At 40.9% G+C, this 22,068-nt stretch overlaps 1 protein-coding gene across 3 annotated transcripts; it reads left to right on the top strand.

The window, feature by feature from the left end:
* The first annotated feature begins 9,204 nt into the window (after positions 1-9,204).
* LOC143518266 (serine/threonine-protein kinase pim-1-like) lies at positions 9,205-13,316 on the top strand. Of its 3 annotated transcripts, XM_077010716.1 has the most exons (8): positions 9,205-9,373; positions 10,734-11,018; positions 11,126-11,220; positions 11,616-11,666; positions 11,973-12,351; positions 12,469-12,645; positions 12,779-12,900; positions 13,174-13,316. In XM_077010716.1, the coding sequence occupies exons 1-7, from the start codon at positions 9,334-9,336 to the stop codon at positions 12,883-12,885; spliced, it is 1,134 nt and encodes a 377-aa protein (XP_076866831.1). In that variant the 5' UTR covers positions 9,205-9,333; the 3' UTR covers positions 12,886-12,900; positions 13,174-13,316. The 3 variants fall into 3 exon arrangements, with proteins under 3 accessions (XP_076866831.1, XP_076866833.1, XP_076866832.1); XM_077010718.1 differs by lacking the exon at positions 12,779-12,900 and having other exon boundaries at positions 12,469-12,546; positions 13,174-13,310; XM_077010717.1 differs by lacking the exon at positions 12,779-12,900 and having other exon boundaries at positions 13,174-13,310.
* Positions 13,317-22,068: the final 8,752 nt, after the last annotated feature.

Below are 22,068 nucleotides of genomic sequence, written 5' to 3'. Positions count from 1 at the left end.
CAAAAACAAATTTGATTGAAATTCAGAAAAGACAGACAGCTGACTGGAAAAACTGCAAATTTAGAAACTTACTCTACACATTCAAAACAACATGAGCACATACAGCATGGGTTAAAGTTCTTCGTCACTACGACGGATTTCCGTCATTTTTGGGGGGAAAATTCCATCAAATCATAATAAACCGCACAAGCGCGTGCTATCTGTTTTGTGGCCGAAATATGATTCTCTCACTGGCGCTCATCAGCACTGGATGGATGACGGCGGTGTCATTTGATTGATTTGCGGGTCCGCCTTCAGATTTTCGGACATTACGTAGAAGAGTTACCTCCCTCCTTAATCTTTCGGAGTGACGTGTCTCCGAAACGATATGTGGTAGTAGAAAGAAACACCCCTCAAAAACAGGGGAATGAACATTTACCTGACGAATTTTAATGTTGCTTTGTGTTTCAGGTTTGAAATGTGCTGGAATTTAGGCTAAAATGCTTGAAATTGTAACTACTTTGTTTCACAACAAGTATCTGTCTGACTGAACAGTTCTCTTGTATTACGTTAACAAATTCCAGGACGAAACATGAGAGAACATTAAAATTGGGCGTTTTGAAAATAAACCACCATTAAATAATATGATTAAAAAAGCGAATTATTTCGAATCATTTCGAGTATATGTATAAATATTTAACTTTATTAAGTTTAACGTGCTTGGAAATATTGAAATGGACCTTGAAAGTGACATACAAGTGCTTGAATTGCACCTAGGTGTATGAACTCCACAAACATGACTACACCGCCGTCATCCATCCAGCGCTGATGAGCATCAGTGACAGAATCATATATATGTACTGTATATAATCGGGTCCACGCGCCGAAAATGACGTAATCGCACGAGAGCCTCGCGCGCTGGCGCTGATGAACAATTAAAAATTACGCCTTATTTATGCATGCAAACAACGGAAATCTGTAGCGTCTTTATATGTGTGCAAATGAGGGGAGTCAGATTCTGCCAAGGAGTCGGAACAGCGATGTAATGTTGGGAAGACAGGAGTGATGCAAACGCAAGAGTAGAACACTATGAACGTAACTGAAACGCTTTATTAAAACAATGAAAAACGCGCATAACAAAATGAGTAGTAACCTAAACCCAACACAGTACAAAACCTAACATAAACACGTAACATACAGCAGACCACTACTTATAACCATAAAAAACAGATAAGGAACCTACAAGAACCGAACTAACACGGAGGGTAGGACAAACAATACGACAAGAAGAACACAAGGACACGGGCGTCAGAACACGAAAGTATTATTATTATTATTATTATTTCAATGTTTATTTCAAATATGGAAAACTAAAAACAAAACAAATGATAAAACAGATAACAAAACAATTTTACATACTTGAAAAAAGGAATTGGAAGAAGTATAAAATTTATTTAATCCCACCCTCCTCCAAAACTTATTACAAAAATAAAAAATAAATAAATTTTTTTTTCCCTCACTCAATCACATTTCATAAATACTGAAACTACCACTTCATTAACTCTGAAGTGATATAATACAAAAATATATTCATAAACATAAATATGCAGTGTATATGCATACACTCATAAGTACAAGCATATACAGACATATACACAACCCCCTAAATTCCCATATATTACAATGTATATGCATAAATAATAATCAGGCACACTCAGCCTCCCTATATCTTTTAAATATACTAGTTTTGTACCTTTCTTTAAATTTGTTTGGACATTCCTTTGGTTCCATACTCAGAATGTTCCATAATTTTGCTCCAACAATAGAAATACAGAACCCTTTACGCGTTGTATGAACATTTCTTCTTTTAAAATTTAACTGTCCCCTTAGTTGATAACCCTCATCCCTTTCAATAAATAGTTTCTGGATATTTGCTGGTAATAATTTGTTTTTTGCTTTAAATGCTATTTCTGCTGTTTGCAAATCTACAAGATCTGTAAATTTGAGTAATTTTGACGACAGGAATAATGAATTGGTATGATCCCTATAGCCAGCCCCGTGTATTATCTTTATTGCTTTCTTTTGTAAAATAATTAATGGTTGTATAACAGTTTTATAATTATTGCCCCATATACTTGTACAATTATTTAAGTATGGGAGAACTAAGGAACAGTATAAAATATGAAGTGATTTGTAGTTCAAAACTTGTTTTGCTTTGTATAATATTGCAATTTCCCTTGAAACTTTGGCTTGTACATGTCTAATGTGAGATTTCCAGCTTATTTTATCATCAGTTATTACACCAAGAAAATTTTTTTCAGTCACCCTTTCAATTTGACATCCATCTAAATGAACTTGTAGTTCTAGTTTATCTCCACTGTGCCCAAAAATAATGAACTTTGTTTTACTGACATTTAGTGATAGTGTGACGATACGGGGTGAGCGAAGGACGAGACACCGGATCCTTGCTGTAGACGTCACTTTTATTTGGTAACACGGAGATTGCGCAACAGCGCACGAGAAACATATAACGTGTACTACAGAGACGTGTAGACCTTAGACAACGACAAGCACAGGACACTGCGCGAGCGCACATTAAATAGACAAACCACATTAGCCCCACGTGATCACGAGACGATTCACAGGTGAGACTTATTAATCACACAACAAAACCCTAACCACGTATATACACTGACGCAGACAAAGCATGTAAACAACGTTGACACACGCCCAAAAGGGAGGGGCCGGGGTCCTCAACGTGACAGACGCCCCCTCCAAGGGCACTACCCGTCCCGGGGTGCCAACAGGACCGAGTGCCCTGAACCCACGACGATGGGTGGATCCGACGCGCTCAGTCCTGCGTCTGGGAGGTGACCGCCCTTGGTGAAGCGTCTGCCACGGACCGCCTAGAACACCCTCCCTGGGAAGACGGGGGAAAAGACGGAAGACACGTTAAACGGAACATTCACAAACACACACACAGGCACGTTCACACACAGTGGCACAAGAGGGAAAAACGGGTTTGGTACACAAAGGGGAAGACTGACAAACACGGGAACACACACAAACGACATAGGCGCCAGGCTGCGCGCCAAGAGAAGAGCGAGTAGGGGAGAGAGACCGGGAGCCACTGGTGCTGCAGGCGCTGCGGTGGGCGGTGCTCCTCCGGCCCCTGCTGCATACCCACCACCGGGCGCAGCGTGGCAGGTGGACGCGCCCGGTGCAGCGCGGCTGGCGTACTCTCCCCTCAGCTGGCTGTATGGCACCGCTTGCACTTCCATGTCCGTCGCCTCACTGTCCTGACTCCAGCTCATGGGCTGCTCCGGGCTGCCACCCCGGGAGCAGTCCATGTTCTCTCCACTAGAGCGAGTAGAGGACGGGGTCCACCTCCCTTTAACCCTCTCGGCCGACGGTTCCGAGGGGGGAGGGTTCTCCTCCTCCTCCTCGGTGTCGTCTTCCTCGGGGTGATCCTCCCCGCCTTTCCCTACGGCGGTAGAGGGACCTACGGGCGGAGGGAGGTAATCATCTTCCTCCGACTCCTCCTCCCCGTAGTCGACGGTGGAGGCGTCGCCTATAGATGGAGGGTAGTCCTCCTCCCCTTCTCCACCGTAGTCTATGGTGGAGACGTCGCCTATAGATGGAGGGTAGTCCTCCTCCCCTTCTCCACCATAGTCTATGGTGGAGGCGTCGCCTATAGACGGGGAGTAGTCCTCTACCTCGTCCTCCTGCTCCTCCTCCTCAGAGTCCTCTCCGAACTCCTCCTCCGGAGTTGACGCGGTAGCGCCGATTGTGCAGGCGACCACCCTCGGAGGCGAGAGGGCGCGGGAAGGAGACGAGTGGAGATGTCTACAAATCCTCACCGCGCCCTCGCGGAACATCTCCGCCCTCTCCGGGTCCTTGCACTCACGCGCCGCAGACAGCTGGGAAGCGCACACAGGGTCCCTCTCCAGCTGTTCCTGCGTAGGCATCGCCTTCTGAAGCGGAGAGGAGCCCTCCTCTCGACCGGGGGAGGGTCTTCCTCCAGCTCGAGGACGCCCACCCGCAGGGGCGATAGCTCCCGAGAAGGAGAGGGGTGTCGCTCCTCCCATACCCGAGCAGCTGTCCTGCGGTATTCCTCTCTCAGCTCGGGTATGGAGGTCTCCCGAGCCGCGCACAGCAGGTAGGCACACTCTGGGTCCTGTATCAGCTGTGCCAGAGTCGGCGGGGCTTTGTGGCGTGAGGGAGAGGAAGAAGAGCGGTGATGCCGCTTGCAGGGTTTCTTCCCCTTCTTCAGCTTCGGCTTGTAGCCTGGCATCCCTTTTTGTGTCTCGGAAGACTCGTCGTTCTGTGACGATACGGGGTGAGCGAAGGACGAGACACCGGATCCTTGCTGTAGACGTCACTTTTATTTGGTAACACGGAGATTGCGCAATAGTGCACGAGAAATATATAACGTGTACTACAGAGACGTGTAGACTTTAGACAACGACGAGCACAGGACACTGCGCGAGCGCACATTAAATAGACAAACCACATTAGCCCCACGTGATCACGAGATGATTCACAGGTGAGACTTATTAATCACACAACAAAACCCTAACCACGTATATACACTGACGCAGACAAAGCACGTAAACAACGTTGACACACGCCCAAAAGGGAGGGGCCGGGGTCCTCAACGTGACAGATAGTTTATTATTGTCATACCATTTTTTTATTTTCTTTAACTCTGTATTTATTCTATACTCCAACAATTTCAAATTATTCCCTGAAAAAAACAGGTTTGTATCATCAGCAGCAAATAAGACACATTTCAAGGACTCTGATACTTTACATAAATCATTAATATACAAAATAAATAACTTGGGTCCCAAAACTGACCCCTGCGGTACACCACAAGTAATGTCCAAACATGAAGAGCAGTGCACACCCATTCTCACAAACTGCTTCCTGTCACTGAGATAACTTTTCACCCATCTCAACACAATTCCCCTGATCCCATAACACTCAGGTTTTTTATTTAAAATGTTATGATTTATGGTATCATATGCTTTCTTTAGGTCTAGGAATACCCCAACTGTATACTGTTTTTGGTCTATTGAGTTAGTAATTTCTTCAATTGTTTTCAATTAATTTCTTCATTAATGCCAGTGTTGTTGATCGGTTAACTCTAAATCCATACTGACTCTCTGTGATTAATTTGTGTTTATCAATGAATTGGTCTAAACGGTTATTAAAGAGTTTTTCTAAAATTTTGGAGAACTGAGGTAGTAATGACACTGGTCTGTAGTTTGTGAAAAAGTGTTGCCAGTTTTAAACAAAGGTACCACTTTTGCTATTTTAATTTTATTTGGAAATTTACCGGTTTGAAATGATAAATTAGAAATTTATGTTAAGGGTTTAGAAATTCCCTCTATAACCTTTTTCAGTACGAACATATCAATGTCATCACAATCAGTAGATGTTATATTTGTGCATTTAAAAACTGTATCAATTACCTCATTCTCAGAAACTGCTGTGAGGAACATTGAGTTCAGATTTCTTTCAATATAAGGTTCTGTTATTTCTATAGCAATTATTGAATCAGAAATTGGTTCTGCCAGCTCAGGTCCAATGTTTACAAAAAATTGTTTAAACTATCAACAACTTCATTCATATCATAATTATCTTTATTATTAATTTTTTAGCTATTCTTAAGATACAAGTTAATTTATTTTTATATTTTTTATATTTATTTTCTGACTCTTTAGTTGTCAGGACAATGACCCAAAGCACACCTCCAAATTATGCACAAACTATTTAGAGAAGAAGCAGGCAGCTGGTGTTTTATCGGTAATGGAGTGGCCAGCGCAGTCACCAGATCTCAACCCCATTGAGCTGTTGTGGGAGCAGCTTGACGGTATGGTATGAAAAAAGTGCCCATCAACCCAATCAAACTTGTGGGAGTGACTTCTGGAAGCATGGGGTGAGATTTCTCCAGATTACCTCAGCAAATTAAGAGCTAGAATGCCAAAGGTCTGCAATGCTGTAATTGCTGCAAAGGGAGCATTATTTGACGAAAGCAAAGTTTAAAGTAGAAAATTATTTTTAAAAATATATAAAATTATTTCTACCTTGTCAATGTCTGGACTATATTTCTATTCATTTTGCAACTCATTTACAGTTTTTCTCAGTCAGTTTGGTTCATTTCTCAGATCAGAATTGAAATTCTCAAAACAGTTCATTCAGTCTCCACATCTCCTTGTCACTTGTGCACATCATAATTGAATTTCTCCTTGTGTTTAACATTTTGCAAATGCTTTTGTACATATTGCAAATGGACATGGGCAGTTGTCTGTTGTTTTTTACATTATGTGTTGCTTATGTCATGTTTATCAAAATGTGTTGTACGGATTGTCTGTTGAATTGTCTTACCCTCCCAAACATTTAGTCTTTAGGTCATCGCCTAGGTCATTATATGCAAAAGTGCTGAACATGTTGTCATAATCTCTAAGGCATCATTTTACATTTATTTATTTAGGTTATTTTTTTGTTACATTTTGTTAATTTATCCTAATTTGATTAAATTGTTTACAAGTGAACATTCAGTTACAGTAAGAAAGGGAATTGGTGAAGGCTTAGATCAACCAATGGTCTCAACCATAGGTCAGAGGTGTGTCTCATGAACCTTTACTGTAATTGGCAAACATTTATAGACGCTAAACACTGCATTATCACAAAGTCTCATAATGGAAAGACAAAGCCATGTACAGGGTGAACAGCAAATAGGAGAAGTAAGACTGTGTGGTGTAGAGGAGTAAGACTGTGTGGTGTAGAGGAGTAAAACTGGTGTAGAGGGGTAAGACTGTGGTGTAGAGGGGTAAGAATGTGTGGTGTAGAGGAGTAAGACTATATGGTGTAGAGGGGTAAGACTGTGTGGTGTAAGGCTGAGGGGACAAAACAGTGAAATAAACAATTGTGGACCATGCTTGCTGGGTGCAGCCGAATATTGGAAGAACAACTGTGTCTTCAATCGTTCAAACATTTCATAGAGAAAACATGTATGTAATTCAGAAATGTGCTCTCTGCTGTAATGCTGCACATTGACGTAAATTCTGACATGTTATTCTTTTTTTTTCTTATACCATATATGATATCAAGACTAGCTCATGGGGAGGCAGAGGTTCCATTTTCACACAACAAGAGGAGGCTGTATGTGCTTAGGTTGTTTTGAATGTGTAGAATAAGTTTCTAATTTTGCAGTTTTCTCCAGTCAGTTGTCTGTCTTTTCTGAATTTCAGTCGATTTTTTTTTGTCAACAAATTGCAGTGCGAACAATACAGTCAAACAATATTGCTGTACAAATTTGATTCCAGTCCAATGTCTTTCTATCAGTCTCCCACATACAGTCATGTGTAACTTTGTGTTCCATGTAAGTTTTATGTGTGTAACATGTATTTGATATACCACAGAATGTGCAGCGTTCTTAAAATCAAAAGCATAGCTAGTTTCCATCAGAATATACAATCTGCACAGACTGTGACTTATAGTTGCACTGACAACATGACTAAGTATTTTGACTGCCTTGTTCATAGGCGATGGCCCACAGACTAGATATTCTGATGGCACTGACAAATCAACTGACCTAAATATTTGATTTTGGGGCAAAAACAAAGAATTTTGAGTGAAGTATGGGATTTTGCCGGTATTTCATTGAGTTTTGCTGCTTGCACCAACTGTTTTGAGAAATGCACTACTTGTGATGCCAATGTAAAGCAAGATGTGAGAAATGAACCAAACCGACTGGGAAAAACTGTAATAAAAGTATGAGATTTCAGGGAAAACACAAAATTGTCTAGGTGACCCCAAACTATATATATATATATATATATATATATATATATATATGAAGAGTTTGGTTCCAAAACGCTATAAATCCATTTTGATCAATTTGAGTAAAAATGTGTTTTCTTTAGCAAGAAAGTGGTAGGCTAAAAACCACTGTTTTCTGTTTCAAACTATCAAATACCATACTAAGGTTAAAAAAACACAAACAAATCAAATCAAGATTTTAATATTTAAAGATTTATTTTTAAAAAACTTTAAAAAATCTTTTTCGAAAAACGCAATAAATCCATGCCATGTTTTTTTCAAAATGTCTTGTATATCCTTTGGCATCAATAGAACATTTTTTTTTGACTGAAAATGTGCAAAATACAATAATTAATAACTGTAAATTGTACATCTTAATATAATAGTTTGACCATTGGGCCTAAAAACACAAATTTCAAAACATTTCACGCTACAGCCGCGAACCCCTCCCTTCGAGCGTGTGTTAATGTTCTCCGTGTCTTTGTATGTACGTCCGTGTGTGTGTTTGTGTGTGTGTTCACTTGTCTCGACAGACTAACGTGTTTCACGCGTTACTTGTTAGGCTACGTGTAGTGTGTGTGTTGTATCGTTTGGTGCTCGTCTTTAACGTGACATTCGTTGTGTGTTAAACCGTGTCAGCACGCCGTGAGCGTGTACTGTTTAGTGTATTCTACTGGTGTTATGGTGCGCCGTGAGCGTTTACTGTTCAGTGTGATTGACAGCTGTTTCAAGACGCCGTGAGTGTGTCCAGCGTCAAGCTCAATAAACGTAGCCTTTGAACGCACCTCGTCTTTGCATCCTCGACTCCCTCGCACCCGTTACAGACATAAATAGTGAAAATAGTATAACTATTAACATAAATAGTATAACTGCTATACGAACAGGCTCCTCTATACCATCAAAACCGTTCATTTTAGCGGACTTTGAGAGTGAAAAACGAGATATATTTTAACAAAGTAGGCTACAAGAAATGCCGGGCGGCTCAACAAGTCGCGTTCTATGTTTACGTGGTGGTGCGCTGTGATTGGATGAGTGGAGATGTGGCGTTCTGCGGGAAATCAGAATTGGCGTTTGTTGCATTTTGGAAAGAAAGAGAGAAAGTAGGGCAGTATTACATGGTGGATGTGGCGTTTTGATCAAAATTGAATATTGGCTTTTCAAGAGTGGTCACATACCATTCTGATTCTGGCTGTAACTCATTTTTTTTTAATGGCGTTTATCGCGTTTTGGAACCAAACTCTTCATATATATATATATATATATATATATATATATATATATATATATATATATATATATAATACACTCAAAGAAACACAGGTAGCTATAGCAACTAATGGGAGAATGACGCAATGTTATTATGACGTCACCATGACGGCGTTATTTAAAGGCCTGTTCAGACTCGCATTAACCAGATACCTTCAAGAAGACAGCGGTTCAGATTCGCAATTACCAGATACCTTCAAGAAGACGTAGCGGTTCGGATTCACAATTACCAGATTCCTTCGGTTTATCGACAGGATTATGCACAGCAAAGAAGCCATGGGTCAGACCTCACGTAATGGTACTTCACACTATTTTTTTCAGTATTACTTTACATGACGTTATTGCTAATTGAATGCTTTAAAATTTTTTATATTATAATATGGGAAATTTACGGTGAAATATTAATACGGGAGGACGACGGGAAAGGGGTAAAATACGGTAGTTTCACGGCCAAAACGGGACACTTGACAGGTATGACTAAACTACGTGTTTGGCGAGCATAGCCAACCTAACTTTCCATAGCTAACATTAGCTAACTAGCTAGCTGACCATTAATACGGATGGGTACCACGAAATATCACATTAACATGGCATTCGAAGTAAAATAAATGAACCGCTGAATGTAGACAGCTGTACTGGTTTGATCCTATAGTTTAAGGAATAGAGCAGTTGTGCTTTTAGCTAACGAGTGTGTATCTTGTCCCCGCTCGTCGTCAAACCCCATTTTAATTCATAATTGGTAACTCGCTAGTTGTATTTTCCTTCATTTGACTTGGTGTTTGGTAGCTATAACTACGTTGCTCGCTTATAATGCTTGCGGTGTTGGTCGTGTCAGCTGTAGCTGTCAGTTTAGATAAAAGGGGAGGAGCTAGCTAAAGCGTGCGTCGCGAGCGGGTCCGCGCGCCGAAAATGACCCTGTCGATTCACGAATTTTGTAACTTAGCGCGCGCGGCGCTTCAGCGCAATGAACAAAGTCATCTTTGCCGGGTTCATACAAATTTATAAGGTGGAATTAAAGCACTTGTACGTCTCTTTCAACGTCCATTCCAATATTTCCCAGCACGTTAAACTTAATTAAGTAAAATATTTATACATATAGTCGAAATAATTCGCTTTTTTATCACATTATTTAATGGTTGTTTATTTTCAAAACGCCCAATCTTAACGTCTTCACGTTCTCTCATGTTTCGTCCTGGAATGTACAAGAATGTGACGCCAAGTATAAACGCCTCCGGAGTCGCGCGGTCACTCGCGAAAGTATAAACCTAGCTTAACGTGAACCTAAAGCCCCCCATTAATTAACGAAGAGGCACGTGGGAAAGCACGGCCTGCACTGAAGGACTTGTGGTTACTGTCTGTGTTACAGCCGCTTTCCTTCCGCGCTGACGTTTTATAGGTGACTTTCTACATATTCAGCATAGCCATCATTTAGTACGTTAAAAAAGCACAGTTAAAACGTTTTGCAAAAGTAACTTGGTCAACCTAATGGTCCCTCCAGCAGGCATTTTAATTTAGTGTCTGAACCTCTGTGCATTTTGCCCAGCAAACTGCATAGCAAATGTAGATTATAAAAAAAATAATTCTGTATTGACAAAGAACAATGTGAAAAACGTGCAAAACAGTAATGATTAAGATTTCCATTTAATGATTTGTTCTAGTGCCTGTTGAATCTCGTGAGAATTCCACACGAACCTCGAGGTCCAGTTGGAAAAATATAGCAAGGAAGCGCTCTGCCCCGACTGGACCTGTGGAGGCTTCCCGATCCTTTGCAATGCAAGGGAGAGACGAGGAATCTTTGAGGCAGTGTGGGAAGAGAAAAGGAGATGCTCTTCAAGACATGGCACTCCACCCCATGGAGGCACAGCCAAGGAAAAGGAAGAGAGAGGAGGAGAGGAAGAAGAGATTGACTCCTCCTGCCCAACGGACAAACCCTAGACGTGGAGGTCTGTCTAGAGTCATGCCCTCAACACTACCAGCATTTTACATCTACTGAATCTTTTGATGAACAAGCATGTAACTTGGGTTTTGTTGACATTTTTGTTTCACACAGCGAGCTTCGCTTCACACTACACTGTAGGAGATCTCCTGGGGACAGGAGGATTCGGCTCGGTGTATGCAGGAGTCCGCAAGGCTGATGGAAAACAGGTGAGCATCAGCACACAATACAGAAACGTTAGAACACTGCACAGCATAATTGTGTTCTGTTCTGAGAAGCGAATCAAATCTGTGGTGCTTTACACATTAAGTTGATTTTAAAAATGACAGTGGAACCCAATTTTCATGTTGGGCTGTGATTAGAACTCTGAAAGGAGTTGCTCATCGCATGGCAGTCACGCATGGTGGTCAAATCTAACAGGACTTGACCTTTTTATTGTAACATTCCAATTTTTGAACACAAGATCCTGATTATATGTTGTGATGAGCTTGACACAAGGTGTGGATGAATATCAGACTCCATCTACAGGCCCTTAGATATGTTAAATGTAATGATTGTTTTGTGCATATAATTACATTTCCTGTATTTTTTTATATGTGACCAGGTCGCCATTAAATATGTGCTGAAGCAACATGCACAGCAGTTCATCACTGTTGTAAGTCCAACCTCTTATGTAATATTGTGACAATGGCTGCAAATTTTTAGACTGGTAAAACTGCAAAGACAATATAAATGCAAAGCTGTTAATTTTCCATTCAGTATCTCCTCCAAACACAAATGTGTAAGAGTTAATTTTTCATATTCAGGTTTCCTTACCTAATATTTATAATGTGTTTTAGAGGCGGAATACTCATCTAATGATTGGTACCAATCCAAGTCCCTTTCATGTTAACCTTCTTGCTAACCATAATTCCACTATAAAACTTCAAACCCATACTAACCATGTCTTCCTTAATTTTAGCCTGGTGAAACTCGCATGCTCCCCCTAGAGGTGGCTTTAATGGAGATGGTGTGCAAGCCACCTTGTTGTGAGCATATTGTGGAGCTCCTAGAATGGTTTGAGAGCCGTGACCATTTCATCTTGATTCTGGAGCGACCCATCCCCTGCATGGACCTCTTTGACTTCTTGGTCTCGCGCAACGGCCAACTGCCTGAGTCACAGGCACGATTGATCATGCGTCAGGTGGTTCAGGCTGTCCTTCACTGCCGTGACCGTGGAGTTCTTCACAGAGACGTCAAGGAAGAGAACCTTCTGGTCAACACAGACACCCTTGACGTCAAGTTGATTGACTTTGGTTGTGGCGATCTGCTTCAGACCGGACCCTACAGCCAGTTTGCAGGTTATTCACCTTATGAATGAAATGTGCAAGTTACAAACTAGTATCCAATGAGAGGCTATAATTACAAACTATTATTATTTATGATGTTACTGATGATTCTCTCTCTTTCCGTCTCAGGCACCAAGATATACTGCCCTCCTGAATGGCTGGCAGACGGAATGTATGAGGGTCGCCCAGCCACCATCTGGAGTCTGGGTGTGCTCCTCTACAGTATTATCTGTGGATATGTGCCCTTTGAGAATGATAGCGACATTGCTGAGGCACACCTGCGCTTCGAGCATAGACAATCTAGAGGTGAAAACACAGAAGCAACTTAACTAGAAAGTCTAAATTGTAAAATGATTGTTTATGTAATTGTTTCTGAACAGATGTTTCAGATGGTAACTTTGATTTTCTTTCTCAACTAATCGTATCACTACACATATAGCCTGCCGCCATCTGATAAAATGGTGTCTGCAACAGAAGCCTGAAAATCGGCCTGTACTCGAGGACATTCTTGCACATTGTTGGTTTTCGGAAGGACTTCAGGACTGAGTCAGTTTAGACAGGGTGTGTAGAGTAGATGTAAATAGAACTATGCACGTGACTAGATGACAGTCACCAAAATCAAAATCGCATTGTTTGCATAAGCTTATGAAGTTGTTGATTATGGAATAGAGAATTCTGGACATAGTGTACTATATACCAATTGAGTGCTATAAAGTGGTATATGCTTATATGTAGTACAGTTGACTAGAAAATGGAAATTAGGAAACTGTGATTGTTCTATCTGTGCTGTTCTTCTAGTTATTCTGAGTTCTAAATGGCTTTTTTATTCTGTAGATTCCCATGCAGTTTAGAGGGTAGTTTCTGATGCAGAAAGGACAAATTGAGCGCATAGATTCGTCCCTTTTGAGTCCACATAACCCAGCAAGCCTCTGGATAGCATCAGTGAATGGATAGATCCTGCCTTCCAGAAATAAAAAATAAACTTTGAATTTGTGCAGTTTGTGGTCCATGCCTTGAATGTTATTTTAGAATAACACTTATGCAGTAGCGCAGACATAATGTATTCTGTCTTCTTGGATATTGTTGCACTCTTCAGGTGATCTAGAAACTCAAACGAATGAGTTAGACAATATATAATGTAATGTACTATAACTGATATTTTTTTTAATAATTCATTTGAAGTTCACATGGGGAACCTACTTCAATGCCATGTTAGGTGATATATTAAGTTTAAACTGAAGCGGAATAATCTATTTTCAAACGTTTTCGGGAATCAATGAAATTTTCATTTATCGAGTTTAAATAATAATTTCATGAAGAAAAGCTTGCTCATTAAAACATTTATAATTTCATTTAAAAATAAATCATGACTTAGTTTTAACAGATTTACAATTTCTAACACAAGCAACCATACAGTGATCACTGACATTACATAAATCTGCAGCAGCAGAAAACTTGTGTGATGCATTAGTAATAACATTTATTACAGTTTTTCTCAGTTGATTTGGTACATTTATCACATGATTTACATTGGCATCACAACAAGTGCATTTCTCAAAACAGTTAGTGCAAACAGCAAAACTCAATGAAATACCTGCAAAAGCACATACTCAGTATTTGCAAAAGCAAATATTTAGGTCAGTCAATATGTCGGTGCCATCAGAATATCTAGTTTGTGTGCCATTAACTACGAACAAGACAGTCAAAATACTTGTCATGTTGTCAGTGCAACTTTAAGTCACAGTCAGTGCATACTGTAAGTATATTCTGATGGAAAGTAGCTAAGCTTTTGATTTCAAGAATGCTGCACATTCTGTGGTATATAAAATGAAAAGTTACGCACATACAAAGTTACACATGGCTGTATGTGAGACTGATAGCAAGAAATTGGACTGGAATCAAATTTGTACAGCAATATTGCTTGACTATTGTTCGCACTGCAATTTGTTGACAAAAACAAATTTGATTGAAATTCAGAAAAGACAGACAGCTGACTGGAAAAACTGCAAATTTAGAAACTTACTCTACACATTCAAAACAACATGAGCACATACAGCATGGGTTAAAGTTCTTCGTCACTACGACGGATTTCCGTCATTTTTGGGGGGAAAATTCCATCAAATCATAATAAACCGCACAAGCGCGTGCTATCTGTTTTGTGGCCGAAATATGATTCTCTCACTGGCGCTCATCAGCACTGGATGGATGACGGCGGTGTCATTTGATTGATTTGCGGGTCCGCCTTCAGATTTTCGGACATTACGTAGAAGAGTTACCTCCCTCCTTAATCTTTCGGAGTGACGTGTCTCCGAAACGATATGTGGTAGTAGAAAGAAACACCCCTCAAAAACAGGGGAATGAACATTTACCTGACGAATTTTAATGTTGCTTTGTGTTTCAGGTTTGAAATGTGCTGGAATTTAGGCTAAAATGCTTGAAATTGTAACTACTTTGTTTCACAACAAGTATCTGTCTGACTGAACAGTTCTCTTGTATTACGTTAACAAATTCCAGGACGAAACATGAGAGAACATTAAAATTGGGCGTTTTGAAAATAAACCACCATTAAATAATATGATTAAAAAAGCGAATTATTTCGAATCATTTCGAGTATATGTATAAATATTTAACTTTATTAAGTTTAACGTGCTTGGAAATATTGAAATGGACCTTGAAAGTGACATACAAGTGCTTGAATTGCACCTAGGTGTATGAACTCCACAAACATGACTACACCGCCGTCATCCATCCAGCGCTGATGAGCATCAGTGACAGAATCATATATATGTACTGTATATAATCGGGTCCACGCGCCGAAAATGACGTAATCGCACGAGAGCCTCGCGCGCTGGCGCTGATGAACAATTAAAAATTACGCCTTATTTATGCATGCAAACAACGGAAATCTGTAGCGTCTTTATATGTGTGCAAATGAGGGGAGTCAGATTCTGCCAAGGAGTCGGAACAGCGATGTAATGTTGGGAAGACAGGAGTGATGCAAACGCAAGAGTAGAACACTATGAACGTAACTGAAACGCTTTATTAAAACAATGAAAAACGCGCATAACAAAATGAGTAGTAACCTAAACCCAACACAGTACAAAACCTAACATAAACACGTAACATACAGCAGACCACTACTTATAACCATAAAAAACAGATAAGGAACCTACAAGAACCGAACTAACACGGAGGGTAGGACAAACAATACGACAAGAAGAACACAAGGACACGGGCGTCAGAACACGAAAGTATTATTATTATTATTATTATTATTTCAATGTTTATTTCAAATATGGAAAACTAAAAACAAAACAAATGATAAAACAGATAACAAAACAATTTTACATACTTGAAAAAAGGAATTGGAAGAAGTATAAAACTTATTTAATCCCACCCTCCTCCAAAACTTATTACAAAAATAAAAAATAAATAATTTTTTTTTTCCCTCACTCAATCACATTTCATAAATACTGAAACTACCACTTCATTAACTCTGAAGTGATATAATACAAAAATATATTCATAAACATAAATATGCAGTGTATATGCATACACTCATAAGTACAAGCATATACAGACATATACACAACCCCCTAAATTCCCATATATTACAATGTATATGCATAAATAATAATCAGGCACACTCAGCCTCCCTATATCTTTTAAATATACTAGTTTTGTACCTTTCTTTAAATTTGTTTGGACATTCCTTTGGTTCCATACTCAGAATGTTCCATAATTTTGCTCCAACAATAGAAATACAGAACCCTTTACGCGTTGTATGAACATTTCTTCTTTTAAAATTTAACTGTCCCCTTAGTTGATAACCCTCATCCCTTTCAATAAATAGTTTCTGGATATTTGCTGGTAATAATTTGTTTTTTGCTTTAAATGCTATTTCTGCTGTTTGCAAATCTACAAGATCTGTAAATTTGAGTAATTTTGACGACAGGAATAATGAATTGGTATGATCCCTATAGCCAGCCCCGTGTATTATCTTTATTGCTTTCTTTTGTAAAATAATTAATGGTTGTATAACAGTTTTATAATTATTGCCCCATATACTTGTACAATTATTTAAGTATGGGAGAACTAAGGAACAGTATAAAATATGAAGTGATTTGTAGTTCAAAACTTGTTTTGCTTTGTATAATATTGCAATTTCCCTTGAAACTTTGGCTTGTACATGTCTAATGTGAGATTTCCAGCTTATTTTATCATCAGTTATTACACCAAGAAAATTTTTTTCAGTCACCCTTTCAATTTGACATCCATCTAAATGAACTTGTAGTTCTAGTTTATCTCCACTGTGCCCAAAAATAATGAACTTTGTTTTACTGACATTTAGTGATAGTGTGACGATACGGGGTGAGCGAAGGACGAGACACCGGATCCTTGCTGTAGACGTCACTTTTATTTGGTAACACGGAGATTGTGCAACAGCGCACGAGAAACATATAACGTGTACTACAGAGACGTGTAGACCTTAGACAACGACGAGCACAGGACACTGCGCGAGCGCACATTAAATAGACAAACCACATTAGCCCCACGTGATCACGAGACGATTCACAGGTGAGACTTATTAATCACACAACAAAACCCTAACCACGTATATACACTGACGCAGACAAAGCATGTAAACAACGTTGACACACGCCCAAAAGGGAGGGGCCGGGGTCCTCAACGTGACAGACGCCCCCTCCAAGGGCACTACCCGTCCCGGGGTGCCAACAGGACCGAGTGCCCTGAACCCACGACGATGGGTGGATCCGACGCGCTCAGTCCTGCGTCTGGGAGGTGACCGCCCTTGGTGAAGCGTCTGCCACGGACCGCCTAGAACACCCTCCCTGGGAAGACGGGGGAAAAGACGGAAGACACGTTAAACGGAACATTCACAAACACACACACAGGCACGTTCACACACAGTGGCACAAGAGGGAAAAACGGGTTTGGTACACAAAGGGGAAGACTGACAAACACGGGAACACACACACACGACATAGGCGCCAGGCTGCGCGCCAAGAGAAGAGCGAGTAGGGGAGAGAGACCGGGGACCACTGGTGCTGCAGGCGCTGCGGTGGGCGGTGCTCCTCCGGCCCCTGCTGCATACCCACCACCGGGCGCAGCGTGGCAGGTGGACGCGCCCGGTGCAGCGCGGCTGGCGTACTCTCCCCTCAGCTGGCTGTATGGCACCGCTTGCACTTCCATGTCCGTCACCTCACTGTCCTGACTCCAGCTCATGGGCTGCTCCGGGCTGCCACCCCGGGAGCAGTCCATGTTCTCTCCACTAGAGCGAGTAGAGGACGGGGTCCACCTCCCTTTAACCCTCTCGGCCGACGGTTCCGAGGGGGGAGGGTTCTCCTCCTCCTCCTCGGTGTCGTCTTCCTCGGGGTGATCCTCCCCGCCTTTCCCTACGGCGGTAGAGGGACCTACGGGCGGAGGGAGGTAATCATCTTCCTCCGACTCCTCCTCCCCGTAGTCGACGGTGGAGGCGTCGCCTATAGATGGAGGGTAGTCCTCCTCCCCTTCTCCACCGTAGTCTATGGTGGAGACGTCGCCTATAGATGGAGGGTAGTCCTCCTCCCCTTCTCCACCGTAGTCTATGGTGGAGGCGTCGCCTATAGACGGGGAGTAGTCCTCTACCTCGTCCTCCTGCTCCTCCTCCTCAGAGTCCTCCTCTCCGAACTCCTCCTCCGGAGTTGACGCGGGTAGCGCCGATTGTGCAGGCGACCACCCTCGGAGGCGAGAGGGCGCGGGAAGGAGACGAGTGGAGATGTCTCCAAATCCTCACCGCGCCCTCGCGGAACATCTCCGCCCTCTCCGGGTCCTTGCACTCACGCGCCGCAGACAGCTGGGAAGCGCACACAGGGTCCCTCTCCAGCTGTTCCTGCGTAGGCATCGCCTTCTGAAGCGGAGAGGAGCCCTCCTCTCGACCGGGGGAGGGTCTTCCTCCAGCTCGAGGACGCCCACCCGCAGGGGCGATAGCTCCCGAGAAGGAGAGGGGTGTCGCTCCTCCCATACCCGAGCAGCTGTCCTGCGGTATTCCTCTCTCAGCTCGGGTATGGAGGTCTCCCGAGCCGCGCACAGCAGGTAGGCACACTCTGGGTCCTGCATCAGCTGTGCCAGAGTCGGCGGGGCTTTGTGGCGTGAGGGAGAGGAAGAAGAGCGGTGATGCCGCTTGCAGGGTTTCTTCCCCTTCTTCAGCTTCGGCTTGTAGCCTGGCATCCCTTTTTGTGTCTCGGAAGGCTCGTCGTTCTGTGACGATACGGGGTGAGCGAAGGACGAGACACCGGATCCTTGCTGTAGACGTCACTTTTATTTGGTAACACGGAGATTGCGCAATAGTGCACGAGAAATATATAACGTGTACTACAGAGACGTGTAGACTTTAGACAACGACGAGCACAGGACACTGCGCGAGCGCACATTAAATAGACAAACCACATTAGCCCCACGTGATCACGAGATGATTCACAGGTGAGACTTATTAATCACACAACAAAACCCTAACCACGTATATACACTGACGCAGACAAAGCACGTAAACAACGTTGACACACGCCCAAAAGGGAGGGGCCGGGGTCCTCAACGTGACAGATAGTTTATTATTGTCATACCATTTTTTTATTTTCTTTAACTCTGTATTTATTCTATACTCCAACAATTTCAAATTATTCCCTGAAAAAAACAGGTTTGTATCATCAGCAGCAAATAAGACACATTTCAAGGATTCTGATACTTTACATAAATCATTAATATACAAAATAAATAACTTGGGTCCCAAAACTGACCCCTGCGGTACACCACAAGTAATGTCCAAACATGAAGAGCAGTGCACACCCATTCTCACAAACTGCTTCCTGTCACTGAGATAACTTTTCACCCATCTCAACACAATTCCCCTGATCCCATAACACTCAGGTTTTTTATTTAAAATGTTATGATTTATGGTATCATATGCTTTCTTTAGGTCTAGGAATACCCCAACTGTATACTGTTTTTGGTCTATTGAGTTAGTAATTTCTTCAATTGTTTTCAATTAATTTCTTCATTAATGCCAGTGTTGTTGATCGGTTAACTCTAAATCCATACTGACTCTCTGTGATTAATTTGTGTTTATCAATGAATTGGTCTAAACGGTTATTAAAGAGTTTTTCTAAAATTTTGGAGAACTGAGGTAGTAATGACACTGGTCTGTAGTTTGTGAAAAAGTGTTGCCAGTTTTAAACAAAGGTACCACTTTTGCTATTTTAATTTTATTTGGAAATTTACCGGTTTGAAATGATAAATTAGAAATTTATGTTAAGGGTTTAGAAATTCCCTCTATAACCTTTTTCAGTACGAACATATCAATGTCATCACAATCAGTAGATGTTATATTTGTGCATTTAAAAACTGTATCAATTACCTCATTCTCAGAAACTGCTGTGAGGAACATTGAGTTCAGATTTCTTTCAATATAAGGTTCTGTTATTTCTATAGCAATTATTGAATCAGAAATTGGTTCTGCCAGCTCAGGTCCAATGTTTACAAAAAATTGTTTAAACTATCAACAACTTCATTCATATCATAATTATCTTTATTATTAATTTTTTAGCTATTCTTAAGATACAAGTTAATTTATTTTTATATTTTTTATATTTATTTTCTGACTCTTTAGTTGTCAGGACAATGACCCAAAGCACACCTCCAAATTATGCACAAACTATTTAGAGAAGAAGCAGGCAGCTGGTGTTTTATCGGTAATGGAGTGGCCAGCGCAGTCACCAGATCTCAACCCCATTGAGCTGTTGTGGGAGCAGCTTGACGGTATGGTATGAAAAAAGTGCCCATCAACCCAATCAAACTTGTGGGAGTGACTTCTGGAAGCATGGGGTGAGATTTCTCCAGATTACCTCAGCAAATTAAGAGCTAGAATGCCAAAGGTCTGCAATGCTGTAATTGCTGCAAAGGGAGCATTATTTGACGAAAGCAAAGTTTAAAGTAGAAAATTATTTTTAAAAATATATAAAATTATTTCTACCTTGTCAATGTCTGGACTATATTTCTATTCATTTTGCAACTCATTTACAGTTTTTCTCAGTCAGTTTGGTTCATTTCTCAGATCAGAATTGAAATTCTCAAAACAGTTCATTCAGTCTCCACATCTCCTTGTCACTTGTGCACATCATAATTGAATTTCTCCTTGTGTTTAACATTTTGCAAATGCTTTTGTACATATTGCAAATGGACATGGGCAGTTGTCTGTTGTTTTTTACATTATGTGTTGCTTATGTCATGTTTATCAAAATGTGTTGTACGGATTGTCTGTTGAATTGTCTTACCCTCCCAAACATTTAGTCTTTAGGTCATCGCCTAGGTCATTATATGCAAAAGTGCTGAACATGTTGTCATAATCTCTAAGGCATCATTTTACATTTATTTATTTAGGTTATTTTTTTGTTACATTTTGTTAATTTATCCTAATTTGATTAAATTGTTTACAAGTGAACATTCAGTTACAGTAAGAAAGGGAATTGGCGAAGGCTTAGATCAACCAATGGTCTCAACCATAGGTCAGAGGTGTGTCTCATGAACCTTTACTGTAATTGGCAAACATTTATAGACGCTAAACACTGCATTATCACAAAGTCTCATAATGGAAAGACAAAGCCATGTACAGGGTGAACAGCAAATAGGAGAAGTAAGACTGTGTGGTGTAGAGGAGTAAGACTGTGTGGTGTAGAGGAGTAAAACTGGTGTAGAGGGGTAAGACTGTGGTGTAGAGGGGTAAGAATGTGTGGTGTAGAGGAGTAAGACTATATGGTGTAGAGGGGTAAGACTGTGTGGTGTAAGGCTGAGGGGACAAAACAGTGAAATAAACAATTGTGGACCATGCTTGCTGGGTGCAGCCGAATATTGGAAGAACAACTGTGTCTTCAATCGTTCAAACATTTCATAGAGAAAACATGTATGTAATTCAGAAATGTGCTCTCTGCTGTAATGCTGCACATTGACGTAAATTCTGACATGTTATTCTTTTTTTTTCTTATACCATATATGATATCAAGACTAGCTCATGGGGAGGCAGAGGTTCCATTTTCACACAACAAGAGGAGGCTGTATGTGCTTAGGTTGTTTTGAATGTGTAGAATAAGTTTCTAATTTTGCAGTTTTCTCCAGTCAGTTGTCTGTCTTTTCTGAATTTCAGTCGAATTTTTTTTTGTCAACAAATTGCAGTGCGAACAATACAGTCAAACAATATTGCTGTACAAATTTGATTCCAGTCCAATGTCTTTCTATCAGTCTCCCACATACAGTCATGTGTAACTTTGTGTTCCATGTAAGTTTTATGTGTGTAACATGTATTTGATATACCACAGAATGTGCAGCGTTCTTAAAATCAAAAGCATAGCTAGTTTCCATCAGAATATACAATCTGCACAGACTGTGACTTATAGTTGCACTGACAACATGACTAAGTATTTTGACTGCCTTGTTCATAGGCGATGGCCCACAGACTAGATATTCTGATGGCACTGACAAATCAACTGACCTAAATATTTGATTTTGGGGCAAAAACAAAGAATTTTGAGTGAAGTATGGGATTTTGCCGGTATTTCATTGAGTTTTGCTGTTTGCACCAACTGTTTTGAGAAATGCACTACTTGTGATGCCAATGTAAAGCAAGATGTGAGAAATGAACCAAACCGACTGGGAAAAACTGTAATAAAAGTATGAGAT

The sequence above is a fragment of the Brachyhypopomus gauderio genome, chromosome 7, assembly GCF_052324685.1.
Source record: "Brachyhypopomus gauderio isolate BG-103 chromosome 7, BGAUD_0.2, whole genome shotgun sequence".
NCBI lineage: Eukaryota > Metazoa > Chordata > Actinopteri > Gymnotiformes > Hypopomidae > Brachyhypopomus > Brachyhypopomus gauderio.
The sequence above is the reverse complement of the archived record's forward strand: the minus strand, read 5'-3'. Positions and strand labels throughout refer to the sequence as shown.

Bases quoted from the DNA above. Each gene is read 5' to 3' on its own strand.
- LOC143518266 (XM_077010716.1), top strand. From the start codon at position 9,334: ATGCACAGCAAAGAAGCCATGGGTCAGACCTCACGTAATG. The intron at 11,221-11,615 runs GTGAGCATCAGC...ATATGTGACCAG, and splicing joins GCAAGGCTGATGGAAAACAG to GTCGCCATTAAATATGTGCT. The intron at 11,667-11,972 runs GTAAGTCCAACC...CCTTAATTTTAG, and splicing joins CACAGCAGTTCATCACTGTT to CCTGGTGAAACTCGCATGCT.